At 44.0% G+C, this 25,108-nt stretch overlaps 1 protein-coding gene across 3 annotated transcripts in view; it reads right to left on the bottom strand.

Annotated features, from left to right (window-relative positions):
• Positions 1-25,055, bottom strand: part of OGFOD1 (2-oxoglutarate and iron dependent oxygenase domain containing 1) — a 35,863-nt gene extending 10,808 nt beyond the window's left edge. For 2 of the 3 annotated variants that reach the window (XR_014158957.1, XM_081872122.1), the window contains exons 1-6: positions 24,615-25,055; positions 22,904-23,049; positions 2,590-2,636; positions 1,713-1,813; positions 1,408-1,524; positions 4-95 (exon numbers count right to left, since the gene is read on the bottom strand). Coding sequence is in view for 2 of the 3 variants with exons in the window: in XM_081872122.1 (XP_081728248.1) it covers positions 4-95; positions 1,408-1,524; positions 1,713-1,813; positions 2,590-2,636; positions 22,904-23,049; positions 24,615-24,816 (705 nt within the window). In the remaining variant the exon portion in view is untranslated. Of the gene's footprint in view, positions 1-3; positions 96-1,407; positions 1,525-1,712; positions 1,814-2,589; positions 2,637-22,903; positions 23,050-24,412; positions 24,545-24,614 lie in introns of those variants that run through there. The other variant, XM_081872123.1, reaches the window with a different exon arrangement.
• Positions 25,056-25,108: the final 53 nt, after the last annotated feature.

Here is a 25,108-nt window from a genome sequence, read left to right as displayed (position 1 = left end):
TGCCTGATGGAAAGAGACTGGTGATACTTCAAAGAAAGTGAGCGAGTTCCATGAAGGGACCACAGACTTGACAATCTCCAAAGGTTGGAAGTTATCTGCCGGGGGGAAAGAATCACACAACGTACACTATTGAGTATGAAGTTCTAGCACCATAGTGCAGTCACATTTCTATCATGACATCTCCAGATCAACCACAAAGCCAGGGTTTTTGCCGGTTTTGAAACAATATTTTACCTCCTGCTCCTACAGGCCATTAACCATCACCTGCGTTTGTGCAGACTCTCACATGGACAGCATTCATGACCCACTGAGGTAGATGACATCCAATCCAAAGTATTGAAAGAGATGGAATGATCTGGCTTACAAGACTCAAGTGTCGCCCTGAAGCTATAGACCACGACCTATTAGCAACTAGGCTTGGGCGATGTATCAAAACATCGCTAGGACCTGAGCACGATGGCTGTTTTGCCTGGCAGTATTTCGCAGCTGAGGAGATACTGCAGTATTTTTACAGGCACCACATAATATTCATACCACATCTGTTAAGAACTTGATTGTTTAGTGTGGCAGCACTGACGCTTTGGAACTCCCTGCCTATTGATATCAGGCAGGCGCCTTCACTGTATCCTTTTTGGCACCTGCTGAAGACATTCTTATTTAGACAAGCCTACCCAGATGTTTAGAAGGTTTGTATGAGTTAATTTGTTTTAGTTTATTGTGGCTTTTACTTTCTGTATGTTTTAAATTATGGTTGTGAACTTTTAGTGATAATTTTATTGTTTTATCTTTTTTGTAAACCGCTTTGAGGTTTCTTTTGCAATCAAGCAGTACATAATACTTATGAAATAATAATAATAATAATAATAATAATAATAATAATAATAATACCAAGCTTTAAAAATGCCTAGATGGCTGCTTGTCCCTTGTGTGGTCTGCTGGCCATCCAGATGCTGCAATATCAAGGAATGTTCACATACACTCTAACTTGTGATCAACCAGGGTTGGCAATCAGTGCAACTGCTATGATGGAATCAGATCCCTTGAGTTAGAGCGGCAGTGAGGGGAGAATCACAGAGAGCTTAAGGCTAACCTGGATTGTGTGGTATCCATGAGAAGTGGTAGGTGGTTCTCAGGATACCAAGCATGGGGGAGGGGGTTACAGGAAAACGCTGGAGAGGTGAGGAGCATTAAAATTATGTTTCTCACAGAAAATATGGTTTGTCACAGAAAAGGAAAACCTTACAAGCACTATTTTGGCAGCACTCTAATACAGAGTTAAGATAGCAATACTGCTATTCAAAAGAACCAGCTAAAAGTAGCATGGAAACTTTACTTTTATGGCTTGCTTGGTCAGAACCTACAACAGTAAATACTGCAGGAGGAACTGGATTACTGTATTGCACCTACCATCTGTGCTGAACAGATCCAGGGTACCTCCATCACTTTTATCCCACGGTGGTACGAGGTAAAGGATGAAAGCAATTCGCCGTCCCTCCAACTCATCATCGTGGCAGAGCAAGGCATCTGCAACAGCATATGATTTAGTTGAGCAAGATCAATGCTGAGTGTACTAGATGTGCCAGATAAACTACCAGGCTTCAGTCTTTTGCCCCAACTCTAGGTCAACAGGATCCATCAGATACTGTTCCCACACCCTCCTACCAGTACAGCAAACTCATCTCTGCAACAGGTCCTGCAGGTAGGTTGCTTACCTGTATATTCATATTTGGCACAGGACAGATCAATGGTTGGCTCCAGCTCCACTTGGGTTATATCAGAAAGCCAAGACTGGAACTCTTCAAAGAGAACTTTTCTAAAAGGAGGAACAACATGGAACGTGAGGCTGTTAAACCTCAACCATTTATGTTGCATGTGGAATAAAACCTGACCTTTTGGCATCTATCTTTATTGATAGAAAGACCACGATCCACCTGAAAGGTTTCCATATACTCCCAATACATGTTAAAAAGCAAGCAAAGGTTGAGTCAGGTGTGGGGGCCAATTAGTAGAAGTCCAGTCAGCATATATCTCAGTCAACCCACACATTCCTCAGTCCATCCCCACCCCAAATCTTAAGGACAGAGGCCTGTTAGATCAGACCAAAGGTCCATTTGATCCAGGACTCTGCTCTCACAGTGGCCAACCAGATGCCTCTATAAAGCTCATAAACAGGACATGAGAGCAACAGAACCCTCCCCTCTTGTGCTCTTTAGCAATGGGTATTCAGAGACATACTGCCTCCAATACTGGAGTTATCTTCTAATTTAAAAGGAAAAACAATTAAAATGGACATGCCTAGTGCTCAAAATCCAACACTGAAGTGTGGCTTATGATCGCTGACCCAGAAGTAAGTCCCAAAGAAATCAGATGGGCTTACTTCCAAGTAAGTATGCATTGCTTTACAAGTGAGGGGATATAACTAGCATCACACAAGCAAGCAGGCCAAATTGCCACTATCTTTTTAAGTATCTTGGAAAATTAGGTAGCAGCAGTTGCTGTTCTCAGCATACACAAGAACACCCCTGCATCTTTGACTTGGGCATCATAATCCACAGTAGTCTTTGGCACATTACAAAGCAGCAATTTTACCTTAAAGCAGCGATGTAAGGCCCTCCTCTTTTCTTCAGGTCATCAGACTATGCATATGCAACAAGAAGCAACAAGAGTTACAACTTTTACCCTACACTCCAAATGGCTTTTATGGTAACAGCAAATTTCATTTCTATCTGGATGATCTCCCTAAAACAGCTGGCCAAATCCAGTCCCCAACCCCCACCGCATGTCATCTAAAAGGTGTGCAAGGAGAGTGAAGAGTCCCCTGTGAAGAGGGAGCTGACCAAGTAAGCTTTCCCCTCCTCGATATGGTCACTCAAAAAAACCCCCATAACTATACAACAGCTAGTAGTATTTCCTCCTGATTTCCCTCCAAAAAAGTATGGAAAGGAGAACCCAAACACATGAACAGAACTTGAAGCCATCCTGGTCTCCCAGCAACATTCTTAGTGGACAGGTTGGGCAGTGGCTGCAGCTGCAGCTGCTGTAAAAGCTCTACCAGCCTGACAGGTTGTGCATAAAACTGATCTGAGCTCTCGTTCATTACCACCACTGACATTGCTTCTGAAAAATAGGACTTCCGGTTTGGATCGCTAGCAGTGCGGGAGCGCGGAGAAGCCTCTCCGTTCTGCATGGGGTTTTTGAGGGGCAACGCATAGGCACTGCGACCCCAAAATCTCGAGGGGGTCCCCCTCGAGAGAAGCGCAACCAGCAGCGTCTGAGTGATCCAGAAACTCCTTCGGGTTTTTTCTATTTTTGGAGAAGACTCGGGAGCGACGGGATCGAGGGACGCACTCCGGTAAGCTCTGCGAACCCCATGCGGTAATGCCTCCAGTACCCACTGAAAACGGCGACAAACCTCTGCAAATTTAATACCAGATGCCCTTGGCGTTGTGTGATAAAGGAGGATGCTAAAAATTGAGAAATAAAAACCAAGGGGCGAAGGATGTTAATAGATTGAGTTAAAAGAGCCCGACCTGTTTTCGGACCAAAGATGGCGCTGAAACTAAAATCGTAAGAGCGAAACAAAGAGATTACTGTCTACCCGCTATAGGAACAGAGAGTGAAAGTCCCCGTCGGCAGAGCGGCGGGGCAGAGAAAATAAAATTGTAAGAAAGTAACCAAGTAAAGGAAAACCTTCAGAGACTTTGTATTACTTTTGGGTGACTGAGATAGAGCCAGAGGCGGATTTAAAAGCCGAAACTAAGCGGGGAAGAGAGAAGAACGGAGCAAGAAGGAAAGTACAATGCATAGTCGACGTTGAAGAAATAAACGTCTTCCCTCCCCTTCATGAAACCGGACGGCAATATTAAAAATAATTAGAAAATTGTGAATCTCCCTCCTCGATTTTTTTTTTTTTTTCTGGACTTTACGGTCTTGACTTTTAAGATTTGGCTTTTCTTTTTGCTTACTTTATTAACAGCGGGGGGAGCGTATAGCTCGGGACCCGCGATATATGGCTCGCCAGCATCTGTCCCTTCTTCATAGCGATTAAGTTGGATTTTTATAATTTGGCTCCGCAAAAGACTCAGTTAGATGTTGGGGGAAAACCCGAAGGGTGCAACATTGCTAAGATTTGACCTATTTAGGAAAAGAAACTCCACAAAAAAACTTCACCCACTTCACCCACGACCCTCCCCCCGCTTTGTTAGAGGTCGACGAATAAAAGAACTCAGTGGACAATTCCAGTAGTAAAGCGTAAAGCTAAGAAGCTGAACCTCGGTCCAGACCCTTTTCCCTTTGTGGACTATTTTTGCACTATAAGGAATACCTGGAAAATTTTTTTTTTTGTTCTCTATTTTTTGTTCTTTTTTGTTTTGTTTTTTGTTTTTACCTCCCTCTTGCCCCCCCCTGTTTTTGTCTTTCCCCTTGTCCTGCTCTGTCTCTCCTCTCCCTTACCCCACCCCCTTCTCTGTATCAGTACTAATTAGGAACAGCAGCCAGATAGTAATCAGAAAGATTTCTGAATAAAGTCCCCTCCATGTGGATTAGGCCAAACAAGTGGCTGAAGATGGTTTAAAGGAAAGAGAAATAGACTGCTACAATTTAATGAAAATTATAACAAAACTGGGTCATTGAATATATTTACAGTTCTATAATCAATCTTCACAGTTTTCCACTTAATTTTTCTTTAAACTTGCCTTCCACCCTCCCTTTCTTTTCCCTCTATTTGCCCTCGTATTCTTTTTTCCCTACCTCCTTGGCCTCTCTCCCTTAAAGACAAACATCTCTTGAATATTCAAGAGCAACAACTCCCCTAGGTGGGGATAGTATACTTTTATATTGTGTAAGTGGTCAGTAAGTTGTGAGTTTGCCTGTTTAGTGGAATTTAGAGGAGAAATAGAAGAGATTGTAAGAGTTTCATTCTGGTTTAAAGGCAAGCCAGTAAATCATTGGTTGAAATAATTAAGATCATATTAGACTGTGCGCCCTCTAGGGGAGAGCCTTAAGAAGTTAAGTTGAACTTTGTTGATTCTTAAAGAAAAGGGGAGATGGCGGGTAGGGATGGGAAGAAGGGAGCGGGAACACCACTAGAGAGGAGAACTTCACGACAGGAAGAAATTAAAGATTTAGACGCGCTATGGATGAAAATAAAAGAAGAACTTAAACAGAATGAAATTCATATAGAGAAAAAATTAGGAGAGATGCAGGATTCGATTGATAGAAAAATAGAGGGGGTGGTAGGAGAACTGTCAAATAAGATAAAAGAATTAACGACCCGAACAAAATCTTTAGAGGAATCAAACAAAAAAGTACAAAAAGAAATGAGGGATCAGAGAAAGGAAGTGGAGAAAGCAAAGGAGAACTTTGGAGAATTAAGCAAGACCCAGGATCAAGTTCTGGACAATCTAGCATTGATGGAAATGAAACAAAAACAGTTAAACCTAAAATTTAGGGGAGTGGGGGAAGAAATAAACGAAGATATTAAAGGAAAAATGACTAAAGAACTGGCGAAGTGGCTAACTATGAAAGAAGAAGAAGTAGCTCAAGCAATAGAAAATGCCTTCAGAATAAAGATAAGACCCAAACAAAGTAAACTGAAAAAGGTCCCAGGAGATTGCTTGGTGATCTTTAAATCAACAGAGATGAGAAACAGAATTTTGAGAGAGAGCTACAAGAAAAAATTAGTAATCGATGGAAGACCAATCATCATCTTCAAGGAAATACCGATTAGGCTTCTGCGTAAGAGAGAAGGCTACAAACAATTAGCTAACATTCTAAGAAAAAATGGAATATATTATAGATGGGAATTCCCAGAAGGGATCTCCTTTTTTTATAAAGAAAAAAGATTCAAGATCGCAGAAAGTCAGGAAGTCAGTAAATTTCGAGACTTCCGGTCGGCGCCAGCGTCTTAATGGCGGTCTTTGCCTCGAGCTCCGAGGCAGGACTGCTTCACGAGTTCGGGTCTGACCCGCTACGGCGAGCGGGGGACCCCTAAAATCACAGGCGCAGAAGCCTGTGGACAAGGAGATTCGGTGGGCACCTTTGCACCCCCCGGTATCGCAAAGGAGTCTTTTTAAAGGCTCCGGAGCGGCATCGGGTGTGAGTGCGGTGCTGAGGATCGCAACCCAGCTCGTGGAGTGAAGCCGCGTCGCCATTGACGGAGAGCGCCGATTCCTTCCTGAAATTACCGATTGGCAACAAACCTGTGAGTAGGAATTACAAAATATTAAAAACGGACTATTTTTAAGAAGATTTGGCCGAAAACGGGAAAGGCAAAAATTAAGGAAGTCAGCCTCCCGGAACTGCACGATTAACGCAGCAATGAAAAAAACTTGCTGTATTTAAAAGGAACGTCTTGTTTGAACTTTGCTAAACCCCGACATTGAAAGGACCTTCCCCCCACGAAGCGGGAGTAGGGGGGAAGGAAAAATTGGCTCAATTTAAACCGCTAGAAGAAGTAAATTGCGAACGGAAACTCTCCGCTGCCGATACCTTTGATCAGGCTGCCTGAACGGAGAGCGCTTGAAACGAACTGTCAAAAAGAGAGGACTGTGGATACAAAGTAAGAGTATATCTGGAACATAATAACGGGACCTTACTTAGTAGATCCAGATTTTTAAATTGCAACAAAGTAAGACTTTGGGTTGAATTTTATTTGCTTTGGGACATTGTATGGCTACTTGCTTCACTGTTTCTTTGTTATTCCGGCTTGGATACAATTTCCCCCTCTAGAGGACTAAAAGAGAGGCTGCAGCATTGAAGTAAAGAACTGGGATTTTCCACTTGTAACTTTCCTGTGAGAACGACCTTGAGTTATGAGCACGCCACTTGATGAAATATCAACAAGAAGTAAAACAAAGCAAGCTCAAAAGCAGGCTCAGAAAAGAACCTCTATATCAGGAGCAGCAGCTGGACAAGAGAGAGTAACAACAGCATCAATGGATTCTATGACACAGGCACTGCTCAAAATAAATCAATCTTTGGAAGTACTCACTAAGCAATCTACAGAAAACTCCAAGAAGTTGACAGAATTAACAACAAGACTCGACTTGAACACAACGACTATATCGTCTAACACAGAGTCTATAAATCGTTTGATACAAGAAAGTACCGAAACAAGGAAAATAGCTGAATCTGCTAAAATTACTGCCGAGGAAGTCAAGGGAAAATATGTACCTATTGCAAAGAAGGTACATGAACATGATGCAACCTTAGCTCTTATGGAACTGGAGAGGAAAGGCATAAATCTGAAATTGAGATTGGTACCAGAGGAGGAAGAGGGCAACCTTGGGGAATTTCTCACAGATAAATTTCAGGAATTTTGGACTGATGAACTAGAAGGAGAAGAAGATGAATTCGTAATAACTACAGCCTTCCGGATTGGCAGAAAGCAAGGCAAGAAACCAAGGGATTGCCTAATCACCTTAAGATCCAAGGAAGAAAGAGATAAAATATTGAACCTACATTTCCAGAAGGCATTGATTATCAAGAATTCTCAAATACAGATTTATAAAGATATCCCTAAATATTTTTTGGAGGTGAGGACTCAATTTAAAGATTTAGTGGATTTGCTGAAAAAAAACAATACTCCATTCAGATGGGAGTTCCCACAAGGGTTGTCCTTTAACTTCAAAGGGAAGAAAATCAAAATAAAAACAATTCAAGACAAGGAACACTTTTTGGAGAGAAACTTCGAGGATTTTCAAAAAGGAACTGTGACTGAGGGAGAAATACCAGATATTGCAAATTTATCATTTGGATTGAACCCAGCACCGACTGATCAGGAACAAGAACTTGGAGCGGTTGGGGGAAAAGACACCCAGTAACAAAAATGTCTCTGCAACTCCTGAGTTGGAACTGCAACGGCCTGAACCATCCCCGAAAAAGGACCCAAGTCTTTCATATATTAAAGAAAGAGCAACTGGACATAATATGTCTGCAAGAAACTCACATTGCCAGAACACATAGAAAACTCTTGATAAATAAAAGATTAGGACTGGAATATATTTCCTCAGATAAAGTTAAGAAAAGAGGAGTCGTGATCTATGTTAAGGAAAAATGGGAACCAAAAATGATTTTTAAAGATGAACAAGGAAGGTTTCTGGCAGTGGAAATTCAAATACAAGGAGAAAAAATTTTGATTGTAGGAATTTATGCACCTAATGAGGGGAAGGCTGAATTTTTCAAGAAGTTGCATGAGACATTAACGGACTTTATGGACCATAAAATAATAATGATGGGCGATATGAATGGAGTCGTCTCCACAAATATGGACAAAGCTCAAAGACAAGTAATCTCTAAGGATGGGAGACTACCAAAGACCTTTTTTGAACTGACTGACACAATGGACTTGATTGACATTTGGAGAACAAGGAACCCTCTGGAAAGGGAGGGGACCTTCTTCTCTGAAGCTAAAATGACATGGACCAGGATTGACCAAATATGGATCTCTAGCAATCTGGCACCAAGGGTTAAAAATATAGAAATCTGCCCAAAAACCTGCTCTGATCATAATGCAGTAAAGATGGAAATGAAATTGACAACAGCTGGAACTTTCAGATGGAGAATGAATGACACCCTTTTTAGAGATGAAGAAATTTTAAAAAAGGCCCAAAAAACTCTGAAAGACTACTTTGAAATAAACCTTAGAACAGATCTGGAAAGAAGAATAATATGGGACGCAAGTAAGGCTGTCATGCGTGGTTTTCTAATTCAACAAAATTCGATAAAAAGGAAACAACAAAACGAGAAGAAAGAAAAAATCTGGAATCAAATGAAAGAAGGAGAGAAGAAACTGAGGTCAAAACCAACATCTCAGGAGATTTTAAGAGAAATAAAATATTACCAGACCCAATACATGGAACTGATGAACCAAGAAATAGAATGGAAAATAAAACAAATGAGGCAAAAAACTTTTGAATCAGCAGACAAATGTGGGAAATTGCTGTCATGGCAATTGAAAAAGAGGCAAAAGTTGAATACTGTGACGTCCCTTGAAGTAGAGGGGAAATTTGTAAATAAACCAAATGAAATCAGTAATTGTTTCCAAAGTTTCTTCAAGAAATTATACGCACAAGGGCCGAAAGACGAGCAAGAGATAGAAGAATTTATTAAAAAATATGGATTATCAAAGATCTCGGAAAAAAATAAAAGGACTTTAAATGAAAAAATCACGAACCAGGAAATTGAGGGTGCCATCCAGAATATGCAATTGGGAAAATCACCAGGGCCAGATGGACTGACGGCGAGATACTATAAAGCAATGAAGGAATGGTTAATACAACCATTGAAAGAAGTGTGTAACCAAATCTTGGAGGGGAAAAAGGCTCCCGAATCGTGGAAAGAAGCATTCATTTCACTTATACCGAAGACAGAAACTGAGAAACATCAAGTTAAGAACTACCGCCCTATATCACTCTTAAATGTGGATTATAAAATTTTTGCAGACATTTTAGCAAAAAGATTTAAAAAAGTGTTGGTAGAGGAGATTCAGAAAGACCAAACAGGCTTTCTCCCAGGGAGACATATGTCAGAGAATGTAAGGAATATTATAGACATTTTGGAACTATTGGAGACTGATTTAAATAGAAAAGCAGTATTGATTTTTGTGGACGCGGAGAAAGCCTTTGACAATATTTCTTGGAGTTTTATGAGGAAGAATCTCCATGGGATGGGGGTAGGCCAAAGTTTTGAAAACGGTATAGGTGCAATATATTCAGAGCAAAAAGCTAAATTAATTGTGAATGGTGTTGTTATGGATGAAATCTCAATAGAAAAAGGGACACGACAGGGTTGCCCAATATCCCCTCTATTATTCATATCGGTCCTGGAGGTGTTGTTGAATATGATTAGAAGGGATCAGCTGGTTGAAGGAATACACCTCGGAGCTAAACAATATAAGTTAAGAGCATTTGCAGACGACCTAGTTTTGACATTACAACAGCCAGAAGTCAGTACAAAAAGAGTTTTAGAATTAATTGAAATATTTGGTCAAGTGGCTGGTTTTAAACTAAATAAGCAAAAGACAAAGGTACTGGAAAAAAATCTAACGATGGGGGAAAAAGATAGCTTTCAAAGGGAAACTGGTTTGGAGATAACAAAAAAGGTGAAATATCAAAATAACATCCAAAAATATGAACCTGTTTAAAGACAATTATGAGAAATGTTGGTTAGAAGTGAAGAAAGATCTTGACACATGGTCTAGATTGAGATTATCCTTGTTAGGCCGAATTGCTGTTATTAAGATGAATGTATTGCCGAGATTGTTGTTTCTGTTTCAGACATTGCAAATTATAGACAAGATGGATTGTTTCAAGAAGTGGCAGAAAGATATATCTAAATTTGTCTGGCAGGGCAAAAAACCCAGAATAAAATTTAAGATTTTAACTGATGCAAAAGAAAGGGGGGGTTTTGCGCTGCCGGACTTAAGACTTTATTATGAAGCAGCAGCTTTTTGCTGGTTGAAGCAATGGCTACTTCTTGAAGACACAGATATTTTAGACTTGGAAGGGTATGATAACAATTTTGGCTGGCATGCATATCTATGGTATGACAAGGCAAAGATATACAAAGGTTTTAAAAATCATATTGTCAGGAAAGCTTTATATAATGTTTGGAATCGATATAAGGATTTGTTGGAAAATAAAACACCCAGATGGTTGTCACCAATGGAAGCTAGAGCGGTAAAAAAACTTAACATGGACTCTAATTGGCCAAAATACAGTGAAATTATAGAATATGATGGTGAAAAAGTTAAATTACAGAGCTTTGAGAAATTAAAATCCAAAGTTCGAGACTGGTTACATTACTATCAGATAAATGAAACTTTTAAGCAGGACAAGAAACTAGGATTTCAGAAAGAGAGGTCGAAATTGGAAACAGAACTGTTAGAGACCAATACTAAGAATTTGTCTAAAATGTATAACTTGTTGCTGAAATGGAATACACAGGATGAAACAGTTAAATCAGCAATGATTAAATGGGCACAAGACTTAGGTCATGATATTATGTTTGCTGACTGGGAACAGTTATGGACCACAGGACTTAAATTTACGGCATGTAGTGCCTTGAAAGAAAACATAATGAAAATGATCTATAGATGGTACATGACTCCAGTCAAGCTTGCAAAGATATATCATTTGCCCAGTAACAAATGCTGGAAATGTAATGAATGTGAAGGAACTTTTTATCATCTTTGGTGGACCTGCCCAAAGGTTAAAGCCTACTGGGAAATGATCTATAATGAAATTAAGAAAGTCCTTAAGTGGACATTTGTAAAAAAACCGGAGGCTTTTCTCTTGGGCATGGTCGGCCAATTGGTACCAAAAAAAGATAAGATCTTTTTTATGTATGCAACTACAGCAGCAAGAATACTCCTAGCAAAGTATTGGAAGATGCAAGAACTACCTACTCTGGAAGAATGGCAGACGAAGGTGACTGAATTTATGGGACTGGCAGAGATGACCGGCAGAATCCGTGATCAGAGGAAGGAGACGGTGGAAGAGGATTGGAAAAAATTTAAATCATATCTTAAGAACTGTTGCAAAATTTCGGACTGATAAAATGTCAAGGGTTAAGAATTAGAGAATTATAGTTGGAAATATTTAAGTTAAGAAAATCATGAAGGAAATCAAATTTTGAAAAGGAATGAAGGATTGCTAAAAATTTTGGACACAGGGGTGCAGGGAAGGGGAGGCATGGGGAAGTCATGTATTATTTGTTTGTTTGTTTAATTTTGTGTTTTCTGTTTTATGAAAATTAATAAAAATTATTTAAAAAAAAAAAAAAAAGGAAGTCAGTAAATTTCTACGTAGATATGAGAAAGACCATGGGAGGATGGAGGACAGAGGCGGGGGGAGGGGTGGAGAGAGGGGGGAGACAGGTGATGCGGGATCGGGAGGAGGAGAGACTGAGAGGGGTTTGGAAGGAGAGGATGAAGAGGAGAGGGAGGGGGGTGAGACAGGGGAGGAAGAAGGGGGTGAAGAAGAGGAAGAAACAGAAAGCGAAACCACTCGAATTTAATTTGGTAAAACCTAAATAGGAAAATCATTGATTTTAGTATTAGACAAGAGTAATAATGAATCTTAAAATCTTAACATGGAATGTAAACGGTTTGAATGACAAAACTAAAAGGAATAAAATTGCAAATGCTATGAAAAAGAAAAGATTGGATGTAATCTGTATGCAAGAGACCCATGTAGCCAAAAAGCACAAACATGTCTTGTCAAACAAGAACCTAGGAACAGAATTTATAAGCTCTTCGTTAGAGAAAAAAAAAGGAGTAGTAACATATGTTGATGAAAGATGGGAACCTAAACTGATCTATAAAGATGAAGAAGGAAGGATTCTGGGAGTACAAATTAATTTCCAGGGGGAAAAAATTAACATTGTAAATATATATGCCCCAAACTCAAATAGATTAGAATTTTTTAAGAAACTGGAACAAGTCCTAATAAAATTAGAAAATAACAGGTTGTTGTTATTGGGTGACTTTAATGCAGTAGCTACACCAGAGATGGATAGACAAACAGAAAAGAAAAAACGAAACCAAGGAAAACTTCCAAAATCATTCCAAGACTTGGAAGAGAATATGGATCTTATAGACATATGGAGACATAAACACCCAACAGAAAAGCAGTTTACTTTTTTTTTCAGAGGTACATAAAAGTTGGGGTAGAATAGACCAAATATGGACCTCGAGGGAACTCACATTAAGAGCTACCAAATGTGAAATTCAACCGAGAACCCTCTCCGATCACAATCCAATAACACTGGAAATAAAAGGCCCAACACAAGGAGGTTTCAGGTGGAGGTTAAATGAATATTTATTAGACAATGATGAAGTTATTGAAAAAGCCAAAGCCACCCTAAAAGAATATTTTGACCTGAATCTTAATGTGGGAATAAATCCAGAAGTAGTATGGGATGCCAGTAAGGCGGTCCTAAGAGGTTTCTTCATTCAACAAAACAGTTATAAGAAGAAAATAAGACAGCAAAAGAAGGAAGAAATTCTCAAACAGCTTAGAGAATCAGAGAAAAAACTAACAGACAACCCGAAAGACGAACAAAGTATACACACAATAAAAATATTACAAACACAATATTCGATGTTAATGAACCAAGAAATTGAATGGAAAGTGAAGTTAATGAGGCAGAGATATTTTGAATCGGCAAACAAAACTGGGAAATTACTAGCCTGGCAACTGAGGAAAAGACAAAAACAGAATGTGATAAATAAAATAAAAGTAGGGGAAGAATTGATAGAAGACCCAAAGAAGATACAGGAAAATTTTCTTAAATTCTATGAGAAGCTATATAAAAAAGGAGAAGACGACTTGATTCAGATAGAAGAGTACCTACAAAACTGTGAAGGAAAGACTGTAACAGAAGAAGAGAGATCTCAACTAAACAGACCAATAAGAATAGAAGAGATTCAGGTGGCGATTAAAAAAATGAAGTTAGGGAAAGCTCCGGGACCGGATGGTTTATCGGCAAAATACTATAAAGTTTTGGAAAGTCAACTGACACCAGCGCTTTGTAAGACATTGAATAATATCCTGAAAGGAGGAAAAATACCTGAGTCTTGGAGGGAGGCATTTATAACGTTAATTCCAAAACCGGACACAGATAAACTGAACATTAAAAATTACAGGCCAATATCTCTATTAAATAACGATTACAAAATATATGCAGACATCATGGCAAGCAGACTAAAAAAGTGTCTAGCAAATTTAATCCATAAAGACCAGGTGGGTTTCCTCCCGAACAGGTTTTTGAAAGACAATGTAAGACACGTTATAAACATAATTGAATATTTGGAGATCAACAACGAGATACCGGCGGCACTGATTTTCATAGACGCCGAAAAGGCGTTTGATAATGTCTCTTGGGCGTTTTTAATAAAATCTATGGAAAGGGCTGGGATAGAGGGAGAATTTCTAAAAGGAATACAGGCAATATATTCAACACAATTGGCAAAATTGGTAATAAATAACAATCTAACAGATACATTTAAAATAGAGAAGGGAACAAGGCAGGGGTGCCCTCTCTCCCCGCTCTTATTCATCATGGTGCTTGAAGTCCTGGCGAATAAATTAAGATCGATACCAGAAATACAAGGAATCAAAATAGGGCTGAAAGAATACAAGTTAAAAGCCTATGCGGACGATCTGATGTTATCTCTGGAAGAGCCGCAAAGAAGTATTGGTAAAGCGCTGGAGGTCCTAGAAGAATACGGTAAATCATCAGGTTTTATATTGAATAAACTAAAGACAAAGATGCTGTCAGGGTTTTAGGGAGAGAGGAGACAGAGAGCGAGGGCGAGGAGGAAGAGGACGACAACGAGCCGAGGTTGTCCCAAAGTCCGTCTAGCGAATCAGAGGATTCCCAGAAGGGAGCCCCCCTGGTCAGGCCAAGGGGCAATAGAGAGGGAAGCAGTCAGAAAGAGGGGAACGAAGAGGGAATCCCCAGTGGGAGTGGCAAAGCGGGACCAGCTCCCCCGTCGGAAAGGAGTGGAGGGGGGGGAGTTGCCAGTGTGTCAGAAAGAGCAGGACAGGAAGGAGGAAGGGGGAGGAGTTCGGAGCAAGACGTCCTGCCTGAAAGGGAGGAGTGTAGTACCGAGAGCAGCGTAACTGTAGAAAGGAAGGTCAGAGGCAACGTACGCGCGCCAAGTTCAAATATAGAGGCGCGCGGAAATGAGGAGAGCTCTGAGGAGGAGCCTGGTGCCAAAGCACGAAGGAGGGGGGAGCAGGCGGGAGAAGACTCAGCCTCTGGGGAGTCCCGGAAAGAGGGAAGACAGGGGGGCAGGAAGACCCTGCGGAAAAGGAAAGAGAGGAAAAGGTGGAGCAGTACAAGCCTCTTAAATTGGTGCAGGGGAGGGACGGACTCAGAGGGGACTTCTAACATCTAAGGGTAACAGATGCGGAGCCACGGAGTTTGGATGTAATGACGACAATGATCTTCAATAAAACCTTTTGTATATAGCTTGGACTGGACTTTGGTCTCTTGTGAGCTGGGACCCAGGGTGGCTCTGACAGAAAGTCCCCTCCAAAGAACGCAAAATTTTTTTTTTGCAAAGCTCACGAACGGTGACAGACATGAGTGCGGAGGAGCAGTTGACGGCGCTGCGAACTACAGTTTCCGAACTCACTGCTGCAGTCCTTGCGTCTCAGAAGAAGCATGACGAAATGGAGAAGTGCTGCCAGGACCTGCAAACAAGGTGGGAACGTGCAAGCAGGGAAGGGTTCCCAGGGTCCAGATCAGAGGGGATTGGACTTGGACGGAGGGGGGGCAGCCTAGTCACCCACTTCGATGGGAACCTGAAGCACTACCCCAGTTTCAGAGCAGACGTTTTGTATGCATTGCACTTGCTTCGTCATGACTTTAAAGATGAGGAGGAGAAAGTGGGGTTTATTGTTTCTCACTTGCATGGGCCGGCCAGAGACTGGTTGCGCAATTTGTGGCGTGAAGATGGCCCTGCCCGCCGCGATGCAGATGAATTCATTAAAGCGATGGATGCCTGCTTCCAGTCAACTGTAGATGTGGATCTTGCACGCAGGGAAATTTTTGGATTGCGGCAAGGCAAAGCCACTGTGCGTCAGTACCATTCTAGATTTTTTGCTTTACTGACTGCGCTAAGCTGGGAGAAGGATTGTGCACCTGTGAGGGATTTGTTCTGGGAGGGGCTCAGCGGTCCCATTAAGGATGAACTTGCCAGGGGAGACAGACCCCAGACCCTGGAGGAGCTTGTGCAGAGGGCTTTGGCGATTGGGATACGGCACGAGGGACGTCCTTGGCACACTGAGGAAGAACGTCAGGTGCGTCCACCAGCGAGGACGTTTTCTTTCATCCCCAGGGAGTTCAGTCAGTCACATCCTTCGCCGCTGGGAAGGCAGGGGGAGGAGCCCATGGAACTTGGTGGTGCTAAGGCTCAAGCAACAGCCAGAGCCCCAGCTTCCGGTGCAGTGAAGGCAAAGCCTCCTAGAGGGACCAGGAAGTGTTACATTTGCGACAGTGCACAGCACATGGCGAAAGAGTGTCCCCAGAGGCTGCAGAAACACACTGCAGCTTTAGCAACTGTTGCAGCAGAAATGATGCAAGCAGAGCAACCTCAGGGAAACGACAGTGCCTGGCTGGAAGCAGAGCTGCTGGGGCTCAGCCAGGCGAATCTGTAGAGCAGTCCCCAGCGCTTTTGCAACGCACAGACCCTTTACCACCCAAGCCAGCGGTGCAGCTCACTGCAACACTTCAGTTGCCGAATGGGACCACCCTGGAAGTCCCCATCACGATTGATTCTGGGAGCAACGCAGATTTTGTGGGGACGCACTTTGTCAAGCAGCATCGCATAGCGCTTCTGCCAGCGACAACACCTCTGAACGTAGTCACGGTGGATGGCAGGAAATTGCTAGGAGGACAAGTTGTGCAACAGACGCCTCCCATGGTGATGAGGATTGGAAATCATCGAGAAGTCATCAGCTTCAATGTCACCCGCCTTTCAGACACGCCTATAGTATTAGGCATGAGTTGGCTGGAGAGACACAGTCCTGCTGTAGCGTGGTACCAACGGCAGATCACCTTTTGCTCATCGTACTGTGCTCAACATTGCATCCAGTCCAGCCAGGAGGAGGGAGCTGAGCAGCAGTTGCAACTTGGCATGGTGCAGGCAGTACCCCGCAAGTACGAGGGGTTCCTGGAGGTTTTCTGCGAGAAGGAAGCTGACCAGTTGCCGCCCCACAGGCCTTATGATTGTGCCATCGACCTGGTGCCAGGGGCGCAGTTGCCGACTGCAAAGCTGTATTCCATGTCTGAGGACGAGATGCAAGAACTCAGGGAGTTCATAGAGCACAATTTGAAGCGCGGATTCATCCGAGAATCGAAAGCGGTGGGGGGCAGTCCTGTTTTCTTTGTAAAGAAAAAGGACACGCCCCAAAAAAGACTCATTGTGGACTATCGATTCATAAACAGTAAGACCAAACCCAAGGCCTTCCCCATGCCCAAGATAGATGATCTCCTGGCAACCGTAAGGAAGGGGAAGATCTTCACCAAATTGGATCTGCGTGGAGCGTATAACCTCATACGCATCCGGGAGGGCGATGAGTGGAAGACGGCCATGTTCACGCCTCTGGGCACGTACGAATACAGAGTTATGCCATTTGGTCTCCAAAATGGATCTCACGTCTTCCAAGCATTTATGCATCACGTGCTAGCGGGACTTCTCTACAAGAAATGCGTGTGTTTCCTCGACGACATCCTGATCTTTTCGGAAACGGAGGAGGCCCATGAGAAGGACGTAAAGGAAGTCCTGCAGAGACTACGGGAGAACAAGCTCTACGCCAAGTTAGAGAAGTGCCAGTTTGATGTGACGGACGTGGATTTCCTAGGCTACAAGCTGTCCGACAAGGGGCTGGCCATGGACAGCGCCAAGGTCCGCGCGGTGTTGGACTGGAAGAGCCCTCGCAATCGGAAGGAAGTCCAAAGATTCATCGGCTTCGCCAACTTCTACCGCAAATTCATCAGAGGTTTTGCAAAGGAGACGGCAGCGATCACGGACACTCTCAGTTCCAAGAAAAAGAGGTTCGTGTGGACGGAACAGGCGGAGCGCTCTTTTCAGAAGCTTAAAAGCCTTTTCGCCTCCGAGGAGCAGCTGCTACACGTGAATCCAGGCAAGCCCATACGACTAGAGACCGACGCGTCAGACAGAGCGGTTGGAGCCGTACTCCTGCAAGAAGATCCACATGGAAACTGGAGACCCGGTGCCTTTTACTCCAGAAAGCTCAGCAAAGCGGAGCAAAACTACACCATATGGGACAGGGAGCTGTTAGCCATTCACGCAGCGTTCAAAGCGTGGCGACATTTCCTCATTGGAGCCAAGCACACAGTGCAGGTCCGCACGGATCACAAGAACTTAGAGTATTGGCGCACGGCGAAACTCCAGAGCCAAAGACACATGCGCTGGGCAGAGTTCTTCGCGGATTTCAACTTCAGGATAGAGTACGTCCCAGGAGATTCCAACGTTATAGCCGATGCGCTATCCAGGAAACCGCAATATCTCGATGAAGCGGCGCCTGTAGCAGCCAAGCACATTTTCGCACCGCAGGCGTGGTCGTGCGCTGCCGCCACAGTAGATCTGGACGCGGTGCGACGCGCGTTGCAAGTGGATCAGTTCGCACAGTCCAAGATGGAGGAATTGCGCAGAGGTGTGCAGAGTGGCGAAGAGTTCCAACTACGCGACGGGCTGCTAACTCGCAAAGGTGCCCTCTACGTGCCAAGCGACGAGCTTCGCGCAAAGGTTCTGCAGCAGTTGCACGACGCCCCCAGTGCGGGCCACTTCGGTAAGGAGAAGACAATAGAACTGGTGGCAAGAGACTTTTGGTGGCCCCGGATGCGTGGAGAGGTAGCGGATTACGTCGCCAGGTGTGACACTTGTCAGAGGTTCAAGCCAGTACACCAGAAGCCAGCGGGGCTGTTGGAACCGCTGGAAACGCCACAGCAACCGTGGGAGAGGGTAGCTCTGGACTTCGTTACTGACCTGCCCAGCTCCAGGGGGAAGACGGCGGTACTGGTGGTTGTGGACCTGTTCACCAAGATGGCGCACTTCATTCCATGCGCAAAGGTGGCGACGGCGGAACAGACTGCCAAACTCTTCATCGATCACGTGTTCAAGGTGCATGGGCTGCCGCAGTCCATCCTGTCCGACAGGGGGCGCCAGTTTGTTTCCAATTTTTGGCAGAAGCTTTTAGGTATCCTGAACGTCAAGATCAACCTCACGTCGGCGAGACACCCACAAACCAACGGCCAAGCTGAGAGGGTCAACGCGATCATGCAGCAGTACCTGAGATGTTACGCCAACCAGCGACCAGCAGTTTGGGTGGACTACCTGCCGATGGCAGAGTTTGCCTATAACAACACGAAGCACGCGTCCACGGGGGTGACGCCGTTTTTCGCGAACAATGGTCGTCATCCCAGAACCTTCCCGGGGTTCGTGGCACCGGGAGAGGGGGTGCCGCAAGGAGCCGACCAGTTTGCAGCGGAGCTGCAGGAGGTGCACGAAGAGTTGCGGAGACATTTAGAGCTGGCCAAGCAAGCATATAAGGTGCAGGCTGACAAAAACAGGAGAGAGGGAGAGGAGATCCAGGTGGGGGACTGGGTGTGGTTAGCGGCCCAAGCGATGCCAGCCAAGTCGTTGGCCAAGAAGAAGCTGGGGCACAGGCAGTTAGGGCCGTACCAGGTGGAGGCTAAAATCAACCCTGTAGCCTTTCGACTAGCCCTCCCCGAAGGTTCCAGAGTGCACCCGGTCTTTCATAGATCGGTGCTCACTCCCTACAAGGCACCGCACAGGTTTCAGGAGTCTGACACAGTCACGCAACAACACACTAAGTCACAGGAGAGGGAGAGGGCGCCTAGGGCCGAACCACTCAACGAGGTCACAGAGATCCTGGACTCGAGATGGGGGCAAGAGGGAGTAGAATATTTTCTAGTCAGAGAGGGTGCCCCAGTCAGTACCAATGGTTGGGTGCCGGGCTATGCCTTAGACGAACGTCTTTTAAAAGACGAGTTCCATGCCCTTTTCCCTCATAGACCCATGCCAGCCGAGTACTTTGATGACTGGCTCTTTACGCCCACATGTTCAGGCAGCACTTTCCACGGCTTTTCTTCAGCCGAAGAAAGGTCGCCGGACTCCAACTCGCCCAGGGGATCGTGTTCGGGGGTGGACACAGAACCCTCTTATTGGTGGGACGAGCAACCAGAGGAGGACTGGCGCAGGAAATGGCTGACGGGACCTTGGCAGGCAGCACCGGACCAGGTACCAATGGAGGAGGGAGAAGAGAACACCTTGGGTCAAGAACCCGAATTCGAACACTCGTACAACGAACTGCAAACAGAGGAGATGGAGGTGCAGAATCTGTATCCTGCGTCCGCCTCCGAAGAGCGGCAGCTTCCACAACCTGCACCCGATGAGCGGAAGGGGGGAAGGGGGGGCTTCGAGGGGGGGATGGATGTCAGGGTTTTAGGGAGAGAGGAGACAGAGAGCGAGGGCGAGGAGGAAGAGGACGACAACGAGCCGAGGTTGTCCCAAAGTCCGTCTAGCGAATCAGAGGATTCCCAGAAGGGAGCCCCCCTGGTCAGGCCAAGGGGCAATAGAGAGGGAAGCAGTCAGAAAGAGGGGAACGAAGAGGGAATCCCCAGTGGGAGTGGCAAAGCGGGACCAGCTCCCCCGTCGGAAAGGAGTGGAGGGGGGGGAGTTGCCAGTGTGTCAGAAAGAGCAGGACAGGAAGGAGGAAGGGGGAGGAGTTCGGAGCAAGACGTCCTGCCTGAAAGGGAGGAGTGTAGTACCGAGAGCAGCGTAACTGTAGAAAGGAAGGTCAGAGGCAACGTACGCGCGCCAAGTTCAAATATAGAGGCGCGCGGAAATGAGGAGAGCTCTGAGGAGGAGCCTGGTGCCAAAGCACGAAGGAGGGGGGAGCAGGCGGGAGAAGACTCAGCCTCTGGGGAGTCCCGGAAAGAGGGAAGACAGGGGGGCAGGAAGACCCTGCGGAAAAGGAAAGAGAGGAAAAGGTGGAGCAGTACAAGCCTCTTAAATTGGTGCAGGGGAGGGACGGACTCAGAGGGGACTTCTAACATCTAAGGGTAACAGATGCGGAGCCACGGAGTTTGGATGTAATGACGACAATGATCTTCAATAAAACCTTTTGTATATAGCTTGGACTGGACTTTGGTCTCTTGTGAGCTGGGACCCAGGGTGGCTCTGACAGATGCTAATAAAGAATTTAAGAAAGGTGGAAAAAGAAAAATTAGAGAGAAAATATGGCATATTGGTAGCAAAAAAAATAAAATATTTAGGAATATGGCTTACATCAAAAAATATAAATTTAATTGAAGATAATTATTCGACAACATGGAAAGAAATCAAAAAAGATATGGACGTCTGGAATAGAGTCAATCTCTCATGGATGGGCAGGATGGAGGCAATAAAGATGAATGTCCTTCCAAAAATGCTGTTTTTATTCCAAAACATTCCTGTAATTAGAGGGTCTAAATTATTTAAAGACTGGCAGAAAACCCTTTCAAGATTCATATGGCAGGGAAGGAGGCCAAGGATCAGATTTAAATTACTCACGGATCGAAAGGAGAGAGGAGGGCTCGCAGTCCCTAACCTAAAATTGTATTACGAAGCCGCCTGCCTATGTTGGGTTAAGGATTGGATAACATTGGAAGATTCTGACCTATTGGACTTGGAAGGAGCAGACAATAGGTTTGGCTGGCATGCCTACCTATGGTCAAACAAGGAGAAAGCCCATAAGGGGTTCTCAAATCATATCATCAGGGGTCCATTATATGAAGCCTGGGAAAAAAATAAAAAGTTGTTGGAATGGAGAACACCTTGGTGGCTGTCCCCAACAAACATCCTAATAATTAAAAAAATTAACATGGAAGAGCCAAAATTAACATATGAAGATTTACTGGTAAGATCGGAAGACAGTTGGAAACTAAGACCATATGAGGAGCTGAAGGGGAAGTTGACAAGCTGGCTACAGTATCATCAAATCAACGCGATATGGACTGAAGATAAAAAAATTGGAATGAATGACAAGAAATCGAAATTTCAGACAGAAATAATAGAAAGTAAATCTAAGTTACTATCCAAAATGTATAATATATTGCTAGATTGGGATACAAAAGACGAAGAAATTAAGGAAGTTATGGTGAAGTGGGCGATAGACCTGGGGCATAACATAGAATTTGAAAAATGGTCAAAGCTGTGGAATGAGGGAATAAAATTTACGGCGAGTGTTGCAATCAGAGAAAATTTAGAGAAGATGATATACAGATGGTATATAACACCAGAGAAACTAAATAGGATGTATAAGACTGGTAATAAGGCCTGCTGGAAATGCAAAATAAAAGAAGGTAACTTCATACACATGTGGTGGACATGTGAGGAAATGAAAAAATTCTGGAACATGATATATGATGAATTGAAAAAAATATTTAGATACACGTTCCCTAAAAAACCAGAGGCCTTTTTATTAGGTATGATTGGGGAGGAAATTAAGAAAGAAGATAAAACTTTATTCCAATATTCAACGGCAGCGGCCAGAATGTTAATCGCTCAAAATTGGAAAAGCACGCATATACCAACTGTAAGGGAGTGGCAAACAAAACTATACGATTTTGTTGAATTGGCAAAAATGACGCAGAGAATTAAAGAACAAAAGAATACAAAGTTGAAAAACGATTGGTCTAAATTCATGGCATATATAGAAACTAACTTTAAAAACCTACCAACTATAGCAGGTCTAATATAAAACTTCCGATGTGCAAACTAACAATCAACATCAGCGGTAAAAGCGATATTGTAAAAAAAATTAGAAATCCGAAATCAATAGGGAAGGAAGTCAGATAGCGTGTGATTTGTATCGGTCTAATGTTTATTTTTTATCTCTATCTTTTTTATTTTTTCACTTTTCTGACCTGTCCCTTTTTCTTTTTTCTTTTTTTTTACTTTTTGCAATGGTGCCCTTTATTTTTTATTTAATGTTTTGTGTTTTACTTTTTTGTGAGTATGTGAAGAATGAAACTTAATAAAGAGAATTAAAAAAAAGAAAAAAGAAAAAAGACATTGCTTCTGAAAAATAGATGTATGAATCCGATAGTCATGCCCAATAGGAAAATGACCATAAGAATCCATCCAAAGTAGGGAGTTTTGTAACTATATAACTAGTGCCAGAGTTTGCTTTTTCTTCCACTCTTCCAATCCCTTTTCTTTTGGTGTCATGTCTTCTAGACCATAAGCCTGGAGAGTAAGGATTGTTGATCATTCTAAGATGCTTTAGCAGCCTTCTTTGGCTAGAGCAGAGTAAAAAACAAACAAAAAACTTTTAAAAAATAAATATGCCAAATAAAGCACCTGCTTGAATTTGTACAAGTCATTGCACTTTTCATGGAAATCCAGGCTCAAAAGTTCCTTTTGCAGACCTTCTGAAAAGTCCTCATTCTGGAAGAAGTTTGGGATGACACAGTGATGGAAAGGAACAGGATCTAAGACAATGGCCTCTGGAGAAAACAAAACAGACAACAGCTTCCTGAAACATAACACACCCCTGTATACATTTTACTGTGCTACCTAGCTGCAGGAATGTAACTCTTAATCCTGACAAAGTTGGCCTTTTCATCTTCAGTTCTGATACTTAAACCAAATTATAGACAGCATATTAGATTAACTTGCAAATAATTATCACTGGGTGCCCTTGGGTCAGTGAGTCTCTCAGTCTAACCCACCTGGCACGGGGTTGTTGTGAAGATAAAAAAATAGCGTGGGGGGAGAGAACACCACCTGAGGTGCTAGGAGGAAAGGTGGGGTATGAATGTAATAAATAATAAAGTTCATTAGTTGGGGGGGGGGTGGCATTCAGTTTAGGAATGCAAGGCATCCCTTAACCCCACATACATTATCGCTGGCTCAGGGCGTGCTGCATATCCTCCTTTCGGGCCAATTTGTAGGGCTTTGTCAACTATTTTCACACTGACAACTTCAGGGATTAATGAGAATCTGGCTGAGTCCCAGAGCTTGCTTTCAAGGACAGCATTTGTCCCTGCAGTCTCAGTTTTTGAACACTGTGTCATCAGATGACTCTTCCCACATCAATTTGTGAACATATGGAAAGCCCTGCTGGATCAAGCCAAAGGCCCATCTAGTTCTGCATTATATTCCCACACCTGCTAAATTATGGGAAGCCCACAAAAAATCATGCACCCATAGAACACTCCAGTCATGACTCCCAGCAACTGCACACTACCTCTGATCCAAAAAGTTGTAAGCAGGCATCACAACCACTAGCAATTGAAAACCCTCTTTTAAAGCCATCCAAGTTGGGAGCCACCATCACATTTTGTAATGGTGAAATCCATAATTAAATCTGGGCTGTGTGAATAGGTATATCCTCTAGTTTGCCCTGAATCTCAGCTTGGCCCTGAGTTCTAGTATTATGAGGAAGGGAGAAAACCTGCTGTCTCCCTCGCTCCACATGTGCAATTTTAGAAATACTGCACACATTACCCACCCTTTTTCTAAGCTAACAAATCCCACCTGTTGCAGCCTTTCCCATAAGGAGCTGCTTGAGACCCTTGATATAGAACGTACAAAAAGTTATTAAACCCAATTTGGCTATTAATTATAAGGCAGCCGACAGCAAGGCATAAACACAGTAATTTGGCTTCTGATAGGCAAATTTCTTTCACAAATTCAGAGTTCTCGACCGCTCTCCGATCTTTTTTCCTTACAGCAGCCCTTTAAGGCATGTTATGCTGAGACAGGTACCAGCCCAATCTCCACCTAACGAGGTCTACGGCCTAGCGGGGGGGGGGGGGGGTGAACTCGGGTCCAAGCGCAACTTTCTGCCCCAACCCACCACACCACCTCGCGAAACCGGTTCTGCCGCCGCGCCCAGCTCCCGCACTTCCAGTCTGGGGCAGCACAACGCAGGCACTGGCTTCATAGTTCCATGAGGACTAAAGTCTTGGAGGAGAGCATGAAAAAGGGGTCCTAAGACCGAGGGCCCCGCCCCGGTCTCGCCTCCCTCGCTGCTTCCTTCCCCCGCCTCCAAGCCCCGCAAGCCTACCGTGGTCGAGCGCTTTCTGGCAGGCCCAAGCCGCGGTCACCTTCTCCTTCAGGGCCGGTTCCCTCAGGGCTGCAGAAAACTCCGCGCGAACCTCTTGCTTGACCCGCTTCTTGGCCGTTTCTCCGTTGACGGGCGAACCAGAGTTTTCCACACGAGCCGAGCGACTCTTGCTGCGCCTTCCACTCATCTTCCCCGCACGCATGTGCACAGTACGCAAGAAACTACGGCTCCCGTCATACTTCACGCTTAAAGGCGGGCCTTATTCCTGGTCTAGCCAATCGTAGCGGTGGGCGCGAGGCGAGAGCGCGAACGAGCGAGAAAGGTGAAGGAAACCACGCAGAGATAGGATACGTACTCTTACGCACTCTAGAGTCTCCTAACCAGCTGCTAGGATGGTTAGTTGAGAGGCGGGGCTGCCGCGGGATGTTTTCATTGGCTGTGGCGTTTCTCATTCGCTCTCGAGTCATGTTTGCTTTCTCTATGGTACTCAGGCC

This window comes from Podarcis erhardii, assembly GCF_964252035.2.
Source record: "Podarcis erhardii genome assembly, chromosome: 7".
Classification (NCBI taxonomy): Eukaryota; Metazoa; Chordata; class Lepidosauria; order Squamata; family Lacertidae; genus Podarcis; species Podarcis erhardii.
This window is presented reverse-complemented; position numbering and strand designations above follow the sequence as displayed.